Source organism: Barbus barbus (genome assembly GCF_936440315.1).
Source record: "Barbus barbus genome assembly, chromosome: 26".
Taxonomy (NCBI): Eukaryota; Metazoa; Chordata; class Actinopteri; order Cypriniformes; family Cyprinidae; genus Barbus; species Barbus barbus.
The window spans coordinates 7,267,963-7,288,206 of record NC_136754.1 but is presented as its reverse complement, the minus strand read 5'-3'; the positions used below and the strand labels follow the sequence as shown (position 1 = coordinate 7,288,206).

General features: G+C 36.0%; 2 protein-coding genes across 4 annotated transcripts; one reads left to right on the top strand and one right to left on the bottom strand.

Moving 5' to 3' along the window:
• Positions 1-3,590: 3,590 nt before the first annotated feature.
• Positions 3,591-11,134, bottom strand: LOC306846456 (guanylate-binding protein 1-like). Its single transcript, XM_079379866.1, has 11 exons — positions 11,075-11,134; positions 9,833-10,032; positions 9,601-9,728; positions 9,370-9,479; positions 8,349-8,548; positions 7,191-7,436; positions 6,856-7,004; positions 6,483-6,614; positions 6,007-6,219; positions 5,292-5,394; positions 3,591-5,158 (listed from the first exon to the last, which is right to left on the bottom strand). The coding sequence occupies exons 2-11, from the start codon at positions 10,023-10,025 to the stop codon at positions 4,749-4,751; spliced, it is 1,884 nt and encodes a 627-aa protein (XP_079235992.1). The 5' UTR covers positions 10,026-10,032; positions 11,075-11,134; the 3' UTR covers positions 3,591-4,748.
• Positions 11,102-19,510, top strand: LOC306846459 (guanylate-binding protein 3-like). 3 transcript variants are annotated; one of them, XM_079379873.1, is made up of 12 exons: positions 11,102-11,223; positions 12,593-12,719; positions 12,967-13,163; positions 14,495-14,622; positions 14,832-14,941; positions 15,050-15,243; positions 15,636-15,869; positions 16,006-16,283; positions 16,881-17,093; positions 17,718-17,820; positions 18,015-18,208; positions 18,730-19,510. In XM_079379873.1, the coding sequence occupies exons 3-12, from the start codon at positions 12,971-12,973 to the stop codon at positions 18,949-18,951; spliced, it is 1,869 nt and encodes a 622-aa protein (XP_079235999.1). In that variant the 5' UTR covers positions 11,102-11,223; positions 12,593-12,719; positions 12,967-12,970; the 3' UTR covers positions 18,952-19,510. The 3 variants fall into 3 exon arrangements, with proteins under 3 accessions (XP_079235999.1, XP_079236001.1, XP_079236000.1); XM_079379875.1 differs by having other exon boundaries at positions 11,195-11,356; XM_079379874.1 differs by having other exon boundaries at positions 11,203-11,282.
• Positions 19,511-20,244: the final 734 nt, after the last annotated feature.

The window sequence follows — 20,244 nt, the reverse complement described above, 5'->3', positions numbered from 1 at the left end:
ATCTGGTGTTGCATTACAAAATAAGAGCCCTCCAAAAACTCATTCTACCTGTTCTGCCTGTGATTTTAGATGGCTCTAAAAAGGCAACTCCCTGTTTCCACAGACCAGTTTTAATTCATATTAATAGTACACTACCCCAGGGTGTCACTCAACCAGTATCAAGACAATCTAATGTTGCATAACAAAATAGCTTTCCAAAAACTCACATATGACCAGTTTTGTCTTTAAATTCTCTAAAAATGAAACTCCCTGTTTCCACAGAGCAGTTTCAATTCAAATTAATAGTTCGCCACCCCAGGGTGAACTCCAACCGTTTTAACTGATGTGTCATTTAAAAATAAAAGTCCTTTAAAACGAATATGCTGTTTTGTCTATTGGTTCAAGTTGCAATAGAAATTAAACTCCCTGTTTCCACAGACCACTTTCATATCAGATGGATTGTACACGTAATCCCTCCAAAAACTCAGAAAAATGCATTTTTGACTGACAATTCAGATTAAAAATTAAATTCCCTGTTTCCACTCAATATGTGCCAGTATTCACTAATGTAATATATAACGAGAATGAACATTCACAATATTGTTATCATGGGCACTTAAAAATACCGTGACAATTATTTCGTACAAATTATTCATATTTTTGGATTGAATTCATTTGAAACTTTTTTTTATTATGTTATCAAGTTTGATTGTGGCAGTTAGCTGTATTTGTTAGTTATATATATATTTTTTTTACCTAATCAAAATAACCCAACTGTAGTTTGTTTGAGATTAGTTGGAATGCACAATGAAAAAAACTGCTTTTTGAAATTAGTTAAAAAAAATTTATATATATATATATATATATATGTATATGTGTGTATATATATGTTTCCTTTTTAGATCTCAATTTAAAGACAAAATTGGTCATATATGAGTTTTGCGAGGGCTTTTATTTTGTAATGCAACATCAACTCGTCTTGAAACTGGTTGAGTGACACCCTGGGGTAGTGGACTATTAATCTTAATTGAAACTGGTCTGTGGAAACAGGGAGTTTCCTTTTTAAAGCTATGCAAAATCACAGGCAGAACAGGTAGCATATGAGATTTGGAGGGCTTTTATTTTATAATGCAACATCAGGTCGTCTTGAAACTGGTTGAGTGACACCCTGGGGCAGTGAATTATTAATCTGAATTAAAAGTGGTGTGTGGAAACGGAGGGGTTTTTTTGTGGAGACGGGTTTTTATTTTTATAACTATGTGTATTTACAGATAATGCAAGTTAAATGCAAGTTGTAGAAGGCTTTTATTTTGTTATTTCTCATCAGACTGTTTTTTTCATATTAATTGGTCTATTTATTTATTTCAGACCGTTTTAAAATTATTATTTTTATTTATTTATTTATTCATTCATTATTGACAGAGAAACTGGCTGAATGAATGCAAACGCTACACCGTTTCCTTCCTTCATCAATGTTACATTTTCCACTGAAATGTTAAGCCTGAATGAAAAAATGTTTATTGTGTTTTTATCTTAACGCTCGTAATGTTTTTACGACCGTAAGGACAAAGCGCAAACAAAGAGTAGACTATCTAGACCTATTTCTTATTATTCTCAATAGTGTTAATGACCCTGTTGTAAATAGACTATACTTCCTGTTAAAGCGTCGCACCCAATGGCTGATGCAAAGAAACGACAACATTGCACTAATAATGAAAATGCTCTTTATTATAGGCAAAATCAAGGTAAATGGAAAACAAGAACAGCGCGTGCTGTGTAATTAGACGCCTGAGAAGCGGCACGCCTAAAACGGAACAGTACCCATCCTTGCCACACAAATAAAACCGCTTAATTCGTTTTTAACCAACCTTTACATTTTTGAGTAGAGAAACGTGAGCTTACCTGCACTCGAAAACATCTCCATCAAGTGCACACAACACAAAACCAACTTCATCTACCTGTAGGCTATTACTACGCTACTATTACCGGCGCCCTTACTTGAGTTTCGTTTTGCTGGGAGTGAGAGAGGACTGTCATTGGTCACGTTTGCCCTTCCCTTTTTCTGTTTGCATAACAACAGAGCGCATTGAAAAAGAAATATGTGTCCATCCATCTACATGTCTGTCTGTGTCTCATTCACTTGTATCTGCATATAGGGTAGGATGGTGAAGATGTATCCTATAGGCAGAGCTGGGTAGATTACTTACAAATTGTAATCCGTTACTGATTCCAGATTACATGACAAAAATTGTAGTAACGTAATCCATTACATTACACATTTTAGGTAATATAATCAGATTACTTTTAGATTACTTTTGATTTAACTCGTTAATCACATTGGTTTAAATAGCATTATCTTGTACCATAATGATGTAAAAAAATTCATTGTAATTTACAACATAAAGTGCATGAAACATTATATTACATCAAGGTTTCCCAAACTAGGGTTCGTAAAGGAACTGCAGGGGGGTTGTGTCATCATAACCCGCTTATACTGTGCATGTGCATTAGCTGGTCTAGTCAGGTTTCTATGGGAAATTCGGCCCTTTCATTTAGAAGGTGGGACTATTCCTACATATTGCGCATTGCAATTTCTCCCATTCATAAGTAGGCCTATAGGAGTGAACCGTCTTTGTATTTTCATAGTCTTTGTTTTAAATAAAACACTTACTAAAAAAGATGAAATATTTTTATTTACCTGCATGCCATGTGATCATTAATCAACATCAAAGAAACCGTAACGATGCAAATGTGATATTTAATTATAGAAATATTTATTTAAAAATCTCAGGGGTACTTAAAGCAAATATATTCGGTGAATAAGGTTTAGATGACAAAAAGTTTTGGAATGCCTGCATTACATGTAACTAAGAAATAATGTGAATATGTGCATTTTAATTAATTAATAATACATGGTTAAAAAAGTAATAATTCAAATAAAAATGAATGTGTTCATCAATAGTTGATGCAATATTGAAACCCTTCTTAAACCTGAAATCATTTTTGTAAATCCAGTGGTCAAATGCTGTCCCCACCTGACTAATGACTGATCTCTGTGTGAATGTCCACAAAAATGGACTATAAATACATATATAATATGTATATAATCGCTAGGCTATTTTAGAAAGGAAAATGCAAAAGATGAAATAGAGAAATTAGTGAGAATCAATCATTTATGAATAATTTATTGCTATTGTGTGAATAATATGTAATCATGTAATCTATAAAAAAGTATTTTAATGAAAGTGAAAATGTCTGAAATGGAAATATTAAATAATAGTCAGTATTACATTTATTGCATCTCAAAGTAATTGGATCTTATTTAATACAAATCCTTCATTAACAAATACACACAAATCTTTGATATTCAACATAATGCAATGTCATAGATAACTATTTTCCAGAGACACAATTAGAAAAAAATAGATAAATTCACCTCAAAATGGTTTTGACTGACTAAATCTCACAATGTTGATATTCAGATAAAATGATACAATTAAGATTTTGTTATGGTAAAGAGAATATATATATATATATATATATAATTGAATATGACAATAATAATAATTGCAGCAAAACATTGCACAGAAAAAAAGAACCAGATCAGAGGTGCTCAGAGGAAAAACAACTTTATTGTAGAATATTGGAATGTTACAGTATATTATGCTACAATATATGCTGTATGTTTTGTGGACCAAATTACATTGACATGAAAATACATTGTGTTACACAAGTTTTTTTATATAAGTACATTTTTAAAGTTAAAACAGGAACTAATAAATTCATTTAAAATTAATCTTTCCATAACACTTCCTTTTTGCATCAACATAAAAAAAAATCAAATCATGTTTACAAATCCATTTATCAAAATATTGCAAGAAAATATAATCCATAATAGTTTAGTGACGCTTTAGGTAACTGTTACAGCTGTAGGTGGCAACCTATGAATGGTTTTGAGCCAGATTTACTGATAGGGTTTGTTACGTCCCAGCTCTAGGGTCTAGGAGAAACATAAAAATAAAGGTCTTTACAGTGGACTCTGTGATCTTTCTTTATTTTTATTTTTATCTTGTTAACCTCAATGACAATCCGCACACACAAGAGGAAGCGAGTGAACTTCAGGGTTGGGCCAAGACCAAAATAATAAACAAATTTAAACTACCTTTTGCCCAAAGAATCTTAATACCCTAGAAATTCAAACAAAAATACAGGGACTGAACTAACTCCCTGACTATAGCATAGGAACACTTGTTCCTCCCAGCAACATTCAGCAAGTCTTCTTCAGAATCTGGACAGATTCCTTTACCAGTGCACACTTAATCATTATTCATTTCACTCATCCATTGGAATGAGTTTGGGAAGGGACCCATTTTTGTTCCATCAATGGTTGACAGAGGCATATTTTGGATTCAAAGTGCCAGTTCCAGTGAATGCTTTTTGTGAATGCAGTGTGTAATCTCTACACCACTAATGGCACAAAATGGAACTGCAATCCATTTCAGCTACCCAACCACCAGTTGTGTATGTTTGAACTTTGATTACTTTCCATCCAAAAGATGGACTGTTCACTGCATGCACCTGCCATTTTGCTAATTCTATGGGTGCTGCTAACGGTGTAGAAATTACATTGTGCACTTTCAAGGGTGCATAATGTATGTTCAGGATTCTTAGCTCATTTAATACCTGCTCTATAAAGCGCATGCTTTAGACACAATGGAGATATGTCAGTGAATGGAAAATATGAATCAAGGATGGTTTTGTATCAGGTTTTAACGTTTCAATCCCTTTTTCAGGCTTTTCATCATTGATCTCTGCATGAGGAGGTTGGGAACCGTTTCTACAAGAGGGCAAAGAAATGGCATCACATAGTCCTTAAATATGCCACCACCATGTGAGCGTTCCGTTTCATCTTTTAACTTCTTTATTTCTTCCTTAAGGTTATCAGCTTCCTCTTTAAAGCCTTTCTTTAGCATCTCCTCTCGCTCCTTCAGTTTGCTCTCAATGGCTCTGTCCATCTCCTGCTGCTGCTGCTCCAGCTCCTTGTTGAAGCTCTCCTGCATCTGTTTTATCCTGTCCTCATGCCGTGCTTTCTCTGTCTCCGTCATTTTTTCCCTCTCAATTCGTTTCTCCTCCTCTTCTTTCAACTTCTGTTTCAGGAGAGCTGCGTTCTCTTTCTCTTCTGAACATTCAGTCAAGACAGAAATAATATGAAATGACAATGATAAAATAACCTCTACCCTAAGCAATTGAGATTTAAGCGTTCAAGGTGCCTGCCTACATTCTGTGCCTCAAAAAGCCTAGTATAAACTTACTATTAATTTGTTTCTCATTTTCAGTAAGTTTATTATCCATGCAGAGGATGCTGTTTGCTTCAGGTTCCCGTTCTTTCAGAAACTCTTCCAGCACAGCCTCAGCCTGCACATAAACATAACTTAGAACAGTGGTTTTTAAATCAAGTCATGCTAACCATAATTCAGTTATATTTTTCTTGAAATAAAGTGTAAACTGGGGTAAATAAAGTTCAGATACTTTGCAGATATAGTATAGTTTAGATGCACTTGAGTCACATACACTCACAAATGTGACCCTGGACCACAAAACCAGTCATAAGTAACACGGGTATATTTGTAGCAGTAGCCAACAATACAATTGTATGGGTCAAAATTATCGATTTGTATTTTATGCAAAATATTATTAGGATATTAAGTAAAGATCATGTTCCATGAAGATATTTTGGAAATTTCCTAATTTTCCTGTAAATATATCCAAACTTAATTTCTGATTAGTAATATGCATTGCTAAGAACTTCTTTTGGATAACTTTAAAGACGATTTTCTCAATATTTAGATTTTTTTTGAACCCTCAGATTCCAGATTTTCAAATAGTTGTATCTTGGCCAAATATTGTTACTATCCTAATAAACCATACATCAATGGAAAGTTTATTCATTCAGCTTTCAGATAATGTATAAACCTCAATTTCAGTTTTGTGGTCCAGTGTCACAAATAGACACTGAAGTGTCCTTACCCTTATACCTTTGTTGGGTTCTCTGCGGTACTGTTCAACAATGGCGTCTCTGTCTCTGCAGTAGAGTTCATATCCTCCAGACTGACTGTACTCTCCATCCTGCAGTCGTTTATTCATGTCAGAGAACAGATTCTTCAGTAGATCTCTGCACTTTCTCTCTGATGCCTTCTTATTTTCTTCCAACAAGTCTATATAGCGCATACATACAGCTTCCTATGAACACACAAAAGGAGAAATAATATCTCAAACATGGATAAATACACTTATACAAAGACAGAATGTATTGGGCACTGTGTTTGAATACATTGTTGTGTGAATTAGTTGTATCAATCTGATGGATGTAATTCATGCGGTCACCAGATATCAAGACATGAAACAATCTCCAACCTGAGACATCCAGTGAGATCTATAATACTTGCAGAAAGTATATGATGCATACATGAGTACACAAGTATTAGTCGCTCATTCATACTCACCTCCAGTTTCTTCAAGTATTCCATTTTTTCGTCTTTGAATGAGCGTTTCGTGAATTTAGCAATGGCCAGCCTGCTGAATTTCTGGTGCTCACAGGCCACATTTTCTATACTGATTGGTAATGTCTTCTTCACCTGTAAAAACAGTGTGCGTTTACTTAAAGGGTGTTCGTGCATTCACTGAAGAGGTCCAAGCCAACATTGGTGGTTCTGATTTTGGAGACATATTCAAAATGCAGCTATATACAAAGTTTGGTGTTCTGACTTCAAATGGGATTATTACTCTGTATAGAGACACAGAGATGTACAGAGAATGATAGAATTTGGAAACATGATCATATAAAAAACAACTGAACTCAATCAGAATGTGCCTCACCTCTTCCATTCCTGTCTGATATAGTTTCAGAGCTTCTTGAACAGCTGTCTGGTTTTCTAGATTTGCCAGAACAACCACTGCATTGTCCAGACAGGGCACTTCACTACTGCTGATTGTCTCTACATATATCTCAACCAGATGCCCGAGCACTGACAACACACACAAATGGTTAAGAGTACAGTAAATGCTCCACGGTATCTTCAAACCACAGATGAAGAGTTTTACTAAATAAATGTTTAATTAGTTTATTTGTTTGATCATGCAAAGCTTATTCTGTATCTGAAATGTGTTAAAGATTCAAATGAATGAAACTCTTCATTTGGTAAAACACTCACATCGGCCAGTAACTATGTGTCCTCCTTTCAGTCTTTTCACAGCACTGTTGACAAATATGTGGTCACAGAAATGTCCCGTGACCTCCAGAAATTGTTGTGCAAGCTCCTGGTCTTGTAAGATCTCCAGGCGTGTCATGTCTTCGTGGGAGGTAACGGGAAACGGGAACACAAAACACTTCCGGCTAGGGAAATAACGCTTAATACATTCACGAGGCAGATTGTAGTCTCTAACTTTCTTATTCAAACCTAAAAAGAGATTATTCAGGAAAGAGAAAGAAATATTCACCAAATCAGTGGCACTGAGTCAGTCAACATACTTCATTTCCGTTTTTCAGGCATTGTTCATTTACAGAAATACATACACAAATATTCAAATAGGCTGTGAGTGCAGACAAGTATGTGGTCCTGTAATGAAATAGCAATCGTACCAGTTTAGCATGTAGTCTAGATTGCAAGCATCAATGGTTATTTTGAAGACCTCACAGAACAGACATCATGGGCCAGTGAACCTATTCGTGTTTATTTTTACAATGTTTTTAAATTCAAATTCTACTCCAGAATAGAAATTAATCCAGTAGATGGGCAAATAATTATTTTAACTTTCCTGTAGCTCAAATAGAGAATGGTGCTAACAATGCCAATATCATGGGTTTAATTCCCAGAGTAACCAAGAATTAATCAAACTTATACTATACACCTGCTTATACTGTAAATAAAACTTATACTGTATAGCTGCTTTGGAAAACAGCTTCTGCCAAATGTGTCAGTGTAATTCTGCCTTAAGTCCATCCTTCGGGTGAGACGTTAAACCGAGGTCCTGACTCTCTGTGGTCATTAAAAATCCCAGGATGTCCTTCGAAAAAGAGTAGGGGTGTAACCCCGGCATCCTGGCCAAATTTCCCCATTGGCCTCTGACCATCATGGCCTCCTAATCATCCCCATACACTGATTGGCTTCATCACTCTGTCTCCTCTCCACCAGTAAGCTGGTGTGTGGTGGGCGTTCTGGCGCAATATGGCTGCCGTCATATCATCCAGGTGCATGCTGCACATTGGTGGTGGTTGAGGAGATTCCCCCCTTCTATGTAAAGCGCTTTGAGTACCCAGAAAAGCGCTATATAAATGTAACAAATTAATTAATTATAAATTAATGAAATACCTTTCTTCAGATTGAGGGCAAATTCAAGGTAATAGTCATCTGTCACTTTCTTCCCATCAATTTCCAAATCCAAAGTGAAATCTCTCACGACCCAGATGAACGAAGGGAAAAACCTCACAAACTCAGAATCTTCCTCTTCCTCCTCATCTGCTGCTTCTGTCGATCTGATCTTGATCTGCTCAGTGAGCTCAGCAACATAGCTGCAGCACATTAAGAAATAACAGCATCTTGTAAAGCGTATGTTTGTACATGTGAAAGAAAGTGTTGGGGGTAACGCATTACAAGTAACTCGAGTTACGTAATAATATTACTTTTTTCAAGTAACTAGTAAAGTAACGCATTACTTTTTAATTTACAAGAAAATATTAGTTACTTTTTCCCATTTACTGACTGGCAGTGCACTGTGTGAACATGCTGTTACTGTAGTTCTAGACTAAATGGGAATGTGCATGAATTCATCCCACTCCCAAAAAACAGATTTAGTATTCATCAAAATGAATTAAAACATTGAAATTCAAACTCAGAATATGACGCAAACCTGCAATAATTAAATGTTAAATAACACAAATGTATCTAATCCTATTTAATGTCTTTGCTGCTGAACTTTGATGATCCAGTTCAACCATACTAATAAGCAAAAATGACTTTAGATAAACTAACAATTGTGCTTCATTGTTTTTTTATTGCTGAAGAGAGTTGAAACTTCTTCTCCTGCGTTCTACTGTACAGACGTGAATTTCCTTTTCCTTCAGCCTGAGGTTTATTCATTACACTTTTTGGTGTGAAAGGGCTTTTACATTTGCTATAATTAGAACTTCTTGTATTAAAAACAATCAAGCCCTGCTCATATTTAAAAAGTAATGCAAAAGTAATGTAACGCATTATTTCCCATAAAAAGTAGCTAAGTAACGTAATTAGTTACTTTTTTTAGGGAGTAACGCAATATTGTAATGCATTACTTTTAAAAGTAACTTTCCCCAACACTGGTGAAATAGGAATGAGTTGTGAGGTTAAAGGATACTGCAGCTTTTCCAGTGCAGTGTTATCAATAGTGCCACGGCTGTTGTACACCAGAGTGCTGCTGAGCAGAACAGCCAGACAGAAGATCCAGCCGTCATTCTTAGAGTCTCCCTGAAACACACAGTGTCTTCAGATCAAAGCATTCATTCAGAACACAATACAACTTCCTTCTAAGGTACAATGGCAAACTGAGACTGGGAATTTATTAGTAGTAGTTAGTGACTATGCTCACCTTTGCTACGTCCCCAAGTCCCTCTGTATCCAGCAACACCAGAGTGTGTCCTTTTTTATTAGGGTGAGGGACACACCACATCCAGATGCCTTTAGTCTTTGATTCAATAGTGCTGCCAAGAGCAAATCCTGCAGTGACATTATTATTATTATTATTATTATGCAGTTACTGTTTTCAGATGTTCTCGTTATCATGTCAACATATACTGCACTTGAGAAGGACTTTCTCTCACCGGATTGTTGTCCTGCCAGGCGGTTCATAAGGTAAGACTTTCCTGTACGGTAGAGTCCCACCACAGACACCACCACCACCGGCTCATTGATCCCATCCAGAATGTCTTTGGCCTCTTTTCTCACACGCAGCTGCCCATTTTCATCGTTTTCAATAAGACACACTGGAGCTGGCATGTACTTACTACAAGACATGATCCTCCTAATTAAAAATCATACACACAAAATCAAACAGACTTAACATACAGTGTCAATATGACACAGCTTAGCTTTAGCTGTGCTAAACTGCAGCTAGGCTGGGCTGAATTATGGTATTACAGCTCTTGATTATGAAGTATTTCTAGTATTTTAGTCCGTGTGTAATGTCTCTAAATTTGCTCTGCTGTAATTAAAGAAATATTGCAAATCTTTAGGCCTGCGTAAACCACTGCACCTACATACAATTAAAGAGAAACAGCTTAACACATCTTCTGCCTTTAAGTTTCTTATCCTCTGCTATATGCATGATATTGATTGGAAAAAATGCACTGTCACTGGCCTATACGTAATGGAGGAGTCAAAAGTGAAAGTGTTTTCAGATTCAGTTCACACTGACAAACAACTGCTCTGTCTGTTATCTGAAACCCCCTGAACATGGGCTCTGTAGAATAATAAAACACATGTGCATGATTATTTATTTATTTAGACAGAAATTTCATTCCACAGTCATTACTCTTCATTTGTTTTTGTTATGGAAGCACTTCCCATCATTAAATTGCATTTCAGTTATAATTATAGCCTTTATACATTAGTGTTATTCCTCTGCAGTGGAATAACTAGAGAATATGTGGAGTAGCTGTTTAAGCAGTGCTGTGCTGCCCCCTGGCTACAGTATAATATGCAGCTCTTTTTTATTATTATTATAGTGTTCAATAAAATTTGGTCTGAAAATACCAAATATACCAAAAGGACAGTAAAATACCAAAGACAAATCAAATAAAACAAACAAGATCCAAACAAATAAACTAAAAAGATTGGTTGTTGTAATATCTTTTTTATTGCTATTTTTCACATCTATACATATATATATCAATAGATTTCATAGAGTTTACTTAAATATGAAAAGCACTCTTGAAATATGGAAGGCGATTACAAACATTTGAATTACTGCATTAGACTGTAGGCCTATGGTTATGTGTTTTAAGATATTTTATTTCAAATGTCTGCTTAAGTAATTTAAAGAGGAGGAAAAAAATAGATCTTACTTCTGCTTGCCTTCTGTCGTGGATGGTCCTGCCTGAAGCTCGTGTATAAATACTGAAGAGGTGGTCAGCGCCGTCTCAGAAGTGCCCTCCCAGAAAGTGAGGTGATTTCCGGGAAAACATGATGCTGCAGAATTGACTTCGTGAACAAGGTGAGCTATTGCAGAATAAAGATAGGAGATCTATTCGTCCTCATCCATATGAATTTGAGGTGATTGAGTTGGTGGTCGTATATTAATTTCATTTAAATATGGATTTTGTCGAACTCTTTTATTAACAAATGGGGTAGGCTAATTTATGAATTATACTACATTTAACGTTTGTTAAAATGTTTACATATTCTGTCGTGTGTGTGTGTGTGTGTGTGTGTGTGTGTTTGGAGTGGATACTGTCGCAGCAGATGCTATATAGGTTTTCGGTTTCGTTTTCACTTTCTTTCTTTAAAATTGCATGGCACTGAGTTTATCACATACGCCAGTTTGATGAAAGAGCCATTGTAGAGACGTTTTTCTTTTTCTTTCGTGAGCCTTTATGGTTTAGCAAGTTAGGCAAAGCACAACAAAGCGTACAATGATTGGAGAATAGCTATAACTGCAGCCTGGAGATCTCCAAATCAGGGCGTGGGAACTTCCAAACAGGCTGGGAGCTCAAGAACAGGGCATGGCTTCCTCCCATTGACGGACAGAAACATGAAAAGGGGTGCTTATTTGTGCATGGTTTCCTTTCCTCGCGTCTTAGCTCCACCCGCCTTTTATGATATGAGTGGAGGATGCAAAGAGCTCGTACACAGTTCTTTAATCACCACAGGTGAACTCTGTAGCCTAAATTAAGTTTTAGAAAACGAACACCGGTTCCACTTGAAATTCAGCCAAACAGAAAACACAATGAACTCTGACGTAAATCAAATTTTAGAACAGGAACACCTACTTCAACTCACTGCTTATATATATAGGCTATAGGCTTGCTATTTACCCTTACAACAGCATTATAACAATATTATGGCTTTATAAAAATACATTAAAATTCAAACAATAAACATGAGACAATATGATAAATAAAACTGTATTTATCAAATAGGTCCTATCATAGGACTCCTATGATTAATATTTTTCTAACTGTAACATTTAGCAAACTGAGTACAACTTTTCAAATTTGGAACTCGATCTTTTCTATCCTTCATCAGGCTTATTATTTTTGCATTTTAGGCTGATTTTGACAACAATGTATGCACTTTCTGCTAATATTAATTGTGCAAGTGTGATTGAGTAGGATAGCTCGCAGCGCCCTCTGCTAGTTAAAATAATCGCAATCATACGAGTGTCAGCTGGCTGCTCGGGCTTTTACTTTTGTTTGCGTGTTGTTTTTAACGTGCTGTTAAACGGAGACAGCACACCAAAGACCGGGGACGTCTGATCTATGTTTAGCTGTTTATGATAAACGGGTGATTTCTGGGAAGCCGCTGGCTGCAGCCGTTGTCTCGGCGAATTGAACCAGCTTACTTTCACTTTCACTCCCCGGCAGCATCCCAGAGAGCTGTGAACAAAGAAGCACATTTAAGACGGGAGGAGCCTGGGAAGATCGGGTTTGTGCGGTTCTGGATTCAAGAACGTGTATGCTTTCGGCTGTTGAAACAATCGCTTTGCTAACGGTAGGTCTAGGCTATAAACAGCTTCTTTTTCTAACCTTTTTTTCAGTTATGTATTCAAATTTTAGTTCAATCTTTATTATATATATATATATATATATATATATATATATATATATATATATATATATATATTTATATATATATATATATATATAATTATTATTATTATTTTTCTTCTTTTTTTTCTGTGTGTAATATGAAATTACTGGCTTCTGACTTTGTGTTTTGTTGTTTTTTTCTTTTGCAGAGTCATGGCGTGTAGCAGGCTCATGTCTGCTCCGGTGTGTTTTATTGAAAACGATGAAAATGGGAAGCTGCTTGTGAGGAAAGAGGCCAAAGACATTCTGGATGGGATCAGTGAGCCGGTGGTGGTGGTGTCTGTGGTGGGACTCTACCGTACGGGGAAGTCTTACCTTATGAACCGCCTGGCAGGACAACAGTCCGGTGAGAGAAAATGCTGAATAACTGAATACAGTCAAAACAAAAATTATTCAGACAGACACCAGATATAGCCAATTTTTTTTTATTATTATTTATGTTTTTTACTAGTGGATGCAGGACACTATAGTACATTTATTTAAGTGAGGATAGCAAAATAAAGTAAACTGTGACACATACCCAAAAATTCTTCATACAGTGGACTACCTGTAAAATTTATTAAAAAAATAAATTGGGACCAAGAATTATTCAGACACTTAGACCTGACCATGTTTTGCTTAAGTGTTTTTCTTTAATTGCTAATGCAACCTTTTTACACCACAGTTTGAACAAAGCATTAAAAGGTTAGTTCACCTAACAAATGAAAATTAGCCCATGTTTTACTCACCCTCAAGGCATCCTAAGTGTATATATATTTTAAAATGTTATAAATACGTTTTTCTCACTTCTGCTGACTGTCAGACCTGCAAGCCGTTCCGGGCGGATGACGTTATATAATGTTATAAATATAAATGATATTTATAACATTTTAAATTTGTTTATTTTTCTTAAAGTAAACATGGTACAGCTATCCTGAGACGGTAATGAAGAAAAAAGTTTTAATTATATGTGACCATGGACCACAAAACTTAAGTGTCAATTTTTTCGAAATTGAGATTTCTACATCATCTGAAAGCTGAATAAATAAGCTTTCCATTGATGTATGGTTTGTTAGGATAGGACAATATTTGAGATAAGACTATTTCAAAATTAGAATCTGAGGGTGCAAAAAATGACGTCACAGAGAGGATATCAGTCGCTTTTCTTAGAAATAGTATTTGTTTTTCAGAGAAAACCAACATGAATACAAAGATAATTTTTTTTTCAGTTCTGGATCTAGACTTTTAAAAGTTTTGTCATTTGGGCATCCTTGTTTGTGACCCTGGACCACAAAACCAGTAATAAGGTTCAATTTTTGGAAATGAAGATTTATACATCATCTGAAATCTGAATAAATAAGCTTTCCATTGATGTATGGTTTTTGCTGAGATACAACTATTTGAAAATCTGGAATCTGAGGGTGCAAAAAAATTTAAAATATTGAGAAAATCACCTATAAAGTTGTCCAAATGAAGTTCTTAGCTATGCATATTACTAATCAAAAATTACGTTTTGATATATTTATGGTAGGAAATTTACAAAATATCTTCATGGAACATGATCTTTAATTAATATCCTAATGATTTTTGGCATAAAAGAAAAATCGATAATTTTGACCCATACAATGTATTGTTGGATATTGCTACAAATATCCAGGGTCACATTTGTCATTGACTTTAATAATGTGATTGTCTCAGGCTTTGCTCTCGGCAGCACTATTGAATCAAAGACCAAAGGCATCTGGATGTGGTGTGTCCCTCACCCCTATAAAGAAGGACACACTCTTGTGCTTCTGGACACAGAGGGACTTGGGGATGTGGAGAAGGTGAGGAGGAAAACCACAAAGCATCTGTAGCAATGTAATCTCCTATATAGCAATAAAATCTGCCATCACCTTATATTTTCACTGTCATTTAATTAATCACCAGATGAAAAGATTCACTGCACAGAATTATTTGGCCTTTACATGGCCTTTTGCCACTAAATGTAAATTAGTGGCCACTTACTGGCACTCACATACTTTTAATATTTCAGGGGGATGAGAAACACGACACATGGATCTTCTGTCTGGCTGTTCTTCTCAGCAGCACTTTAGTGTACAACAGCTTAGGCGTCATTGACAATATGGCACTGGAAAAGCTGCAGTATCCTTCTCACACACACACATTCATGATGTATTCAGAGTTAACAGTTAATGAACACAGTTAATAAATGGCGCCAGTGTTATTCCTCCTGAACAGTGCTGAATGTAGCTATGTTACTGAGTTGACGGAGAACATTCGTGTGAAGGCAAAAGTGGGTCAACATGAGAACGAGTCGGCAGATTTCATGCGTATTTTTCCATCGTTTGTCTGGGCTGTTCGGGACTTTACTTTGGAACTGAAAAGGGAAGATAAACTAATAACATCAGATGAGTATCTGGAGGGCGCATTGAAACTCAAACCAGGTGAGATAGAGTTGACATTAAACACATACACAACATATTGTTTTACTAGCAGGTATATATGCCATCACAGACCTTTTTTGTCGTGTTGAAAAACGTCAGTCATTAGTCAAAAATGCAGAAATAACAAGCTTTCAAAACTGATTTCTCACTTCAATCTAATAGAGCTGAGCCAATGCTGATAGATGGGTTGTAAAAAGAAAACAGCAATGTTGAAAGCTAAAAAGTGCCAATCAACCTACAAATGGCCTTTGTAGGTTGATTGGCATTTCAACATTTCAAAAACAGTACAGTTTTAGGTATAACATAAAAGTGTCTATTTACATACAGCAAATTAGCACTCATAATATAATATACTCAATATATATTATAATTTCATAATTATCTTATTTTAGGTAGCTCACCTGTGTATAACCTGCCCCGTAGTTGTTTGCGGCATTTCTTTGCGGTGAGGAAGTGCTTTGTGTTCCCTCGGCCTGCAAGTACGCAAAACATGAGGAGAATGGAGCAGCTGACCGAGGAGGAGCTGGAGTCAGAGTTCCTTGAGCAGGCAAACTCCTTCTGCCGCTACGTCTACAACAATGCAGAACCAAAAACCGTCACTGGAGGCCGTACAATTACTGGAACAGGTGTGTGCCTTCACAAAATCCTTTAAAGAGAACAAATTTATGACAGTTGTTAATCTGTTCTGAGAACCAATGATTAATGGACTGTGTACAAAAGAACATACATTTGACTAAACTATGGAGTTGTGTTTGCTGACAGCTCTGGGTAATCTCGCTGAGGTTTATGTAGAGGCGATCCGCAGCGGGAATGTTCCGTGTCTGGAGAACGCAGTGGTGTCTCTGGCTAAGATCCAGAACGTCCGTGCAGTGGAGGAGGCCCTGCAGTTCTACATGACAGAGTTGTTCAACTTGGTTCAGCTTCCAATGCGCCCAGAAGAGCTGTCCAAAATCCACACAGATGCAGAAAAGGCGGCCGTTGAAGTTTTCATTACCATGTCCTTCAATGACAACGACCAGATCTACCAAAAAAAGCTCATGGTAAAGTACCTTCTGCATACAGATCAAATAAAATTAAGGAAAACCGGGAAACTACTTGGAGATCAACTAAGTTCAACTTAAAACTGAACTTGAAATCTGTCCTAGAAAATAATTTTTACCTTTCTGTCAGATGAAAGAAAAAAAATGCAGAAATGCAGTCGATAAAGCGTGAATTGAACTGGACACATTCATTTACAAAATGCTGTGACCATTTCTCAACAGAAAATAAAAAAAAAAGCTATCACAGACATCTTGTCTTTTGCTAAATTTTCAATATTATCTAAAAAAAAAAAAAATGCATGCACAAATACACACAAAAAATATCGCAGCCTGTTGTTTTACAAATTTCCATTTAATGGAACTGAATAATCAAATGGTTTACATATTATGCATTTATGCATGTGTGTAGTGTATTGAAAACATTTAATTAAAAGTATTTAAATGCATGAACCTTTAAAACTTGTACCACTCTTGTTGATTATAGTGAATATGTGCATAGATTCAATTAATGGAGATTCAGTCCATGTACAATATTCTGTGTTTATGATTAGAGTATAACCAGTTTTGCTCTCTCTCTTATTGCTTCTCATGATTTAGGGAAAGATTCATAAGGAATATCAAGATATGTCCCAGCAGAATCATGAAGCGTCCCGCATGCAGTGTGAGGAGGTTCTGCGTGAGGTGTTTGATAAGATGGAAAAAAGAATTTCTAACGGATCATACTTGAAACCTGGAGGATACCAACAGTACAGGGACACACTCAGACATCTGTCCAACGACTACAGAGCAAGAACACACTCACAAATAATGGTACAGTTCACACATGCATGCTTTGCTCACATTTAATTGTTCCGGAAGGTCACAACAGCATCTAGCAGCTCTGATAAACATCTTTCATGCTGACGTGGTGACAGTCATGAAACTAAAACATGAAAACATTTACTCACTCCCAGGTTTGCAAATCTGTTTGCTGTTGTTGTTTTACTTGAAGCACAAAACTAAAAATTCTGAAGAATGTACATGTTACTTTTTATCCAAACAACAGTTTGTAATTAACAGGGATGTCAAACTTGAAACCTTGAAAAAAAACCACCATGAATGACTAATGGACTGATGTGCTTTATTCCAAGTTATCTGATGACATTAATATGATATTTAATATAGTACACAAGTAATCTGGGCAAATTTAATGGCACTTTAATTGTTATATGGTGCTTTAAAGGTTTTTATTTTCGAGTTTGACAGCCATGGTAACTACAAACTGTCATTTTATGGAAAAATTAACACCATGTTGGTTTTTCATGACATGAGGGTGAGTAAATTATAAAAAGTTTGATAAATTTGGGCAAATCTTTCTTTTAAGTATGATTTGTTGCAATCACAACAAAACTCCCATTGATATTTTGAATGATTAGAAATGTGTTTTTATCACAGAGTGAAGAAGTGTTGAGTACATATTTGAGAGCAAAGGAAGAAGCTGGAAATATGATTTTAAATGCTGACGAATCTCTCAGCTCAGCGGAACAGGAGAACGAGGGTACAATTTAAATCAGCTGCACACATTTCTATCAATCAAGGCTTTCAATGATACACTAGACAGTCTTGAATTAGAGCACAGAAGAGTAACAAACAGATTTTGTGATTAATATACTGTTTAGTAGCTGTAACTCAGGCTTTCATTACTAAATACCTGTTTTGTGTATTGTCTAAACTTTCACTTTTTCAATACAGTGCAAAGACTAAAGAATGAAATTCTGGAGCAGCGGCAAAAAGGTCTCGAGGAACAGAGCCGGTTACAGGAGCAGGCATTAAACGACATGCAGAGATCCCACGATGAGCATGTGAATCAGATCATTCATCAGATGGCGAGAGAGCAGGAAAGAATCAGCAGAGACAATGAACGAGTCCTGGAAGCAAAACTGAAGGTAAAACAGGATACTTACTCCAAAAAAAAATGTCATGTTTAATGCTGTGCTTAAAGGAGTACATAATGTCTGTAATACCAATGGAGTCTGTACATGTTTGGCTTTTTTGAATGAATTGCTTAATGCTTAAGGTTTATAGTATTGTACTGTTTTTGGAAAATAAATATAACGTGGTCAAGTTATTGTCACGTGTCGGTTTCCTTTTAGTTCTGTTTTGCCCTTATTTGGTATTTCCTGTTCTTGTTTCCAGTCATTAGTTAATCATTGTTTAGTCCTTTCACCTGTTTTGTGTTAATCATCTCGTTTGCTCATTAGTTTGTGTTCTTTATAAGCCTTCATTTCAGTATTAGTCTTCATCGTGTTTCAAAGTTATGTTCATACTGTTATTTCTGTTGTTAATACGGTTACTCAATTAAAGAACCTGTTTATCCTGAATCCCTCGTCTTCCTGCCTCCTACTATCAGCAACGCATAATAGTTATAGAGTAGACTTTCTTAATTCAGTTGCCGTTTGTGTTGCAGGAAAGAGAAGCTCTTCTACGGCAGGGCTTTAAGCAGGAGGCTGACCAGATGCAGCGTGAGGTTGACAGCCTAAAAGCAGACATGAATAAACAGGAGACGTCCAAACCCTCGATTATGAGCAAGGTTTTGGATGGTATTGGCACTGCAGCGACTTTGTTTTTGCCTGGTTTCGTTCCTAAAATAGCTGGTGTTGGTCTGTCCTTTATTTCAAAACTGTTTTGAAAATCGATATACATTATTGACATACTTGTATCTATATAGATAGATATAGAGATAGTTGCTGTTCTCATATTATAACTGACAAGCGAGCAGTATTTGTTATGAACTATGAACAAAGCCGCGACTGCCTTTCACGTAGTGTTAAAATGATTCACAAAATCAGTGAATCCTGATGTAAATCCTCCTGGGAACCTTTCAATTATTAGGTCATGATATTTGGCCAAATTATGGCCAATATCTGTGTCCAGTAGCAGCTTTGACATTAAATAATAGTGTGGTGCTTTCATTGTGTTTAAAGGTTTAGCTAATAGATTAAATGTTCTTAAACTGAGTTAGTGTATTCACTTTTTTGTTTGCTTATGTTTAGATGAAGAAAAACTATGCTGTTTATTTTGACATCCTTATAGGTTAAATGACTTCTGTTTTCTGTGAAATATAATGAAAGTTTATTTTGATTCAGGCTGATTGTGTGTATATATATGACAATGTGTCCTTGGCATTGAGTATATATTTGTGTATATACTCTAGAAATCAATAAACCTTTGAAGAAGCTTGAACACTGAATATTGTCTCCTGGCTGTTTCTTACCATGGCTGTACATAAAATGTTGTAAAAAATATCTACAGGTACATCTCAAAAAATTTGAATATCATGAAAAAGGTCAATATTTTTTGTCACTCATTTCAGAAAGTGAAACCCATATATTATATAATTCATTACACAGAGGGAAATATGTCAAGCCTTTATTTACAGATACTTACAGATCATGAAAACCTAAAATTCAGTGTCTCAGAAAATTTGAATATTACATAAGATCAATAAAAAAAAGGATATTTTAAACAGCAATATCAAGCTTCTGAAAAGATTGTCCATTTCTATGCTCTCAATACTTGATTGAGCCTCTTTTTGCATGAATTACTGCCTCAGTGCGGTGTGGCATAGAGGGAATCAGCCTGTGGCACTGCTCCAGTGCTGGAAGCCCAGGTTGCTTTGATAGCGGCCTTCAGGTCATCTGCATTGTTGGGTCTGGTGTCTCTCATCTTCCTCTTGACAATACCCCATAGATTCTCTATGGGGTACAGGTTGGGTGAGTTTGCTGGCCAATCAAGCACAGTAACACCATGGTCACTGAACCAGCTTTTGGTACCTTTGGCAGTGTGGGCAGGTGCCAAGTCCTGCTGGAAAATGAAATCAGCATCTCCATAAAGCTTGTCAGCAGAAGGAAGCATGAAGTTCTCTAAGATTTCCTGGTAGATGGCTGCGTTGACTGTGGACTGTGGACTGTGGACCAGCAGA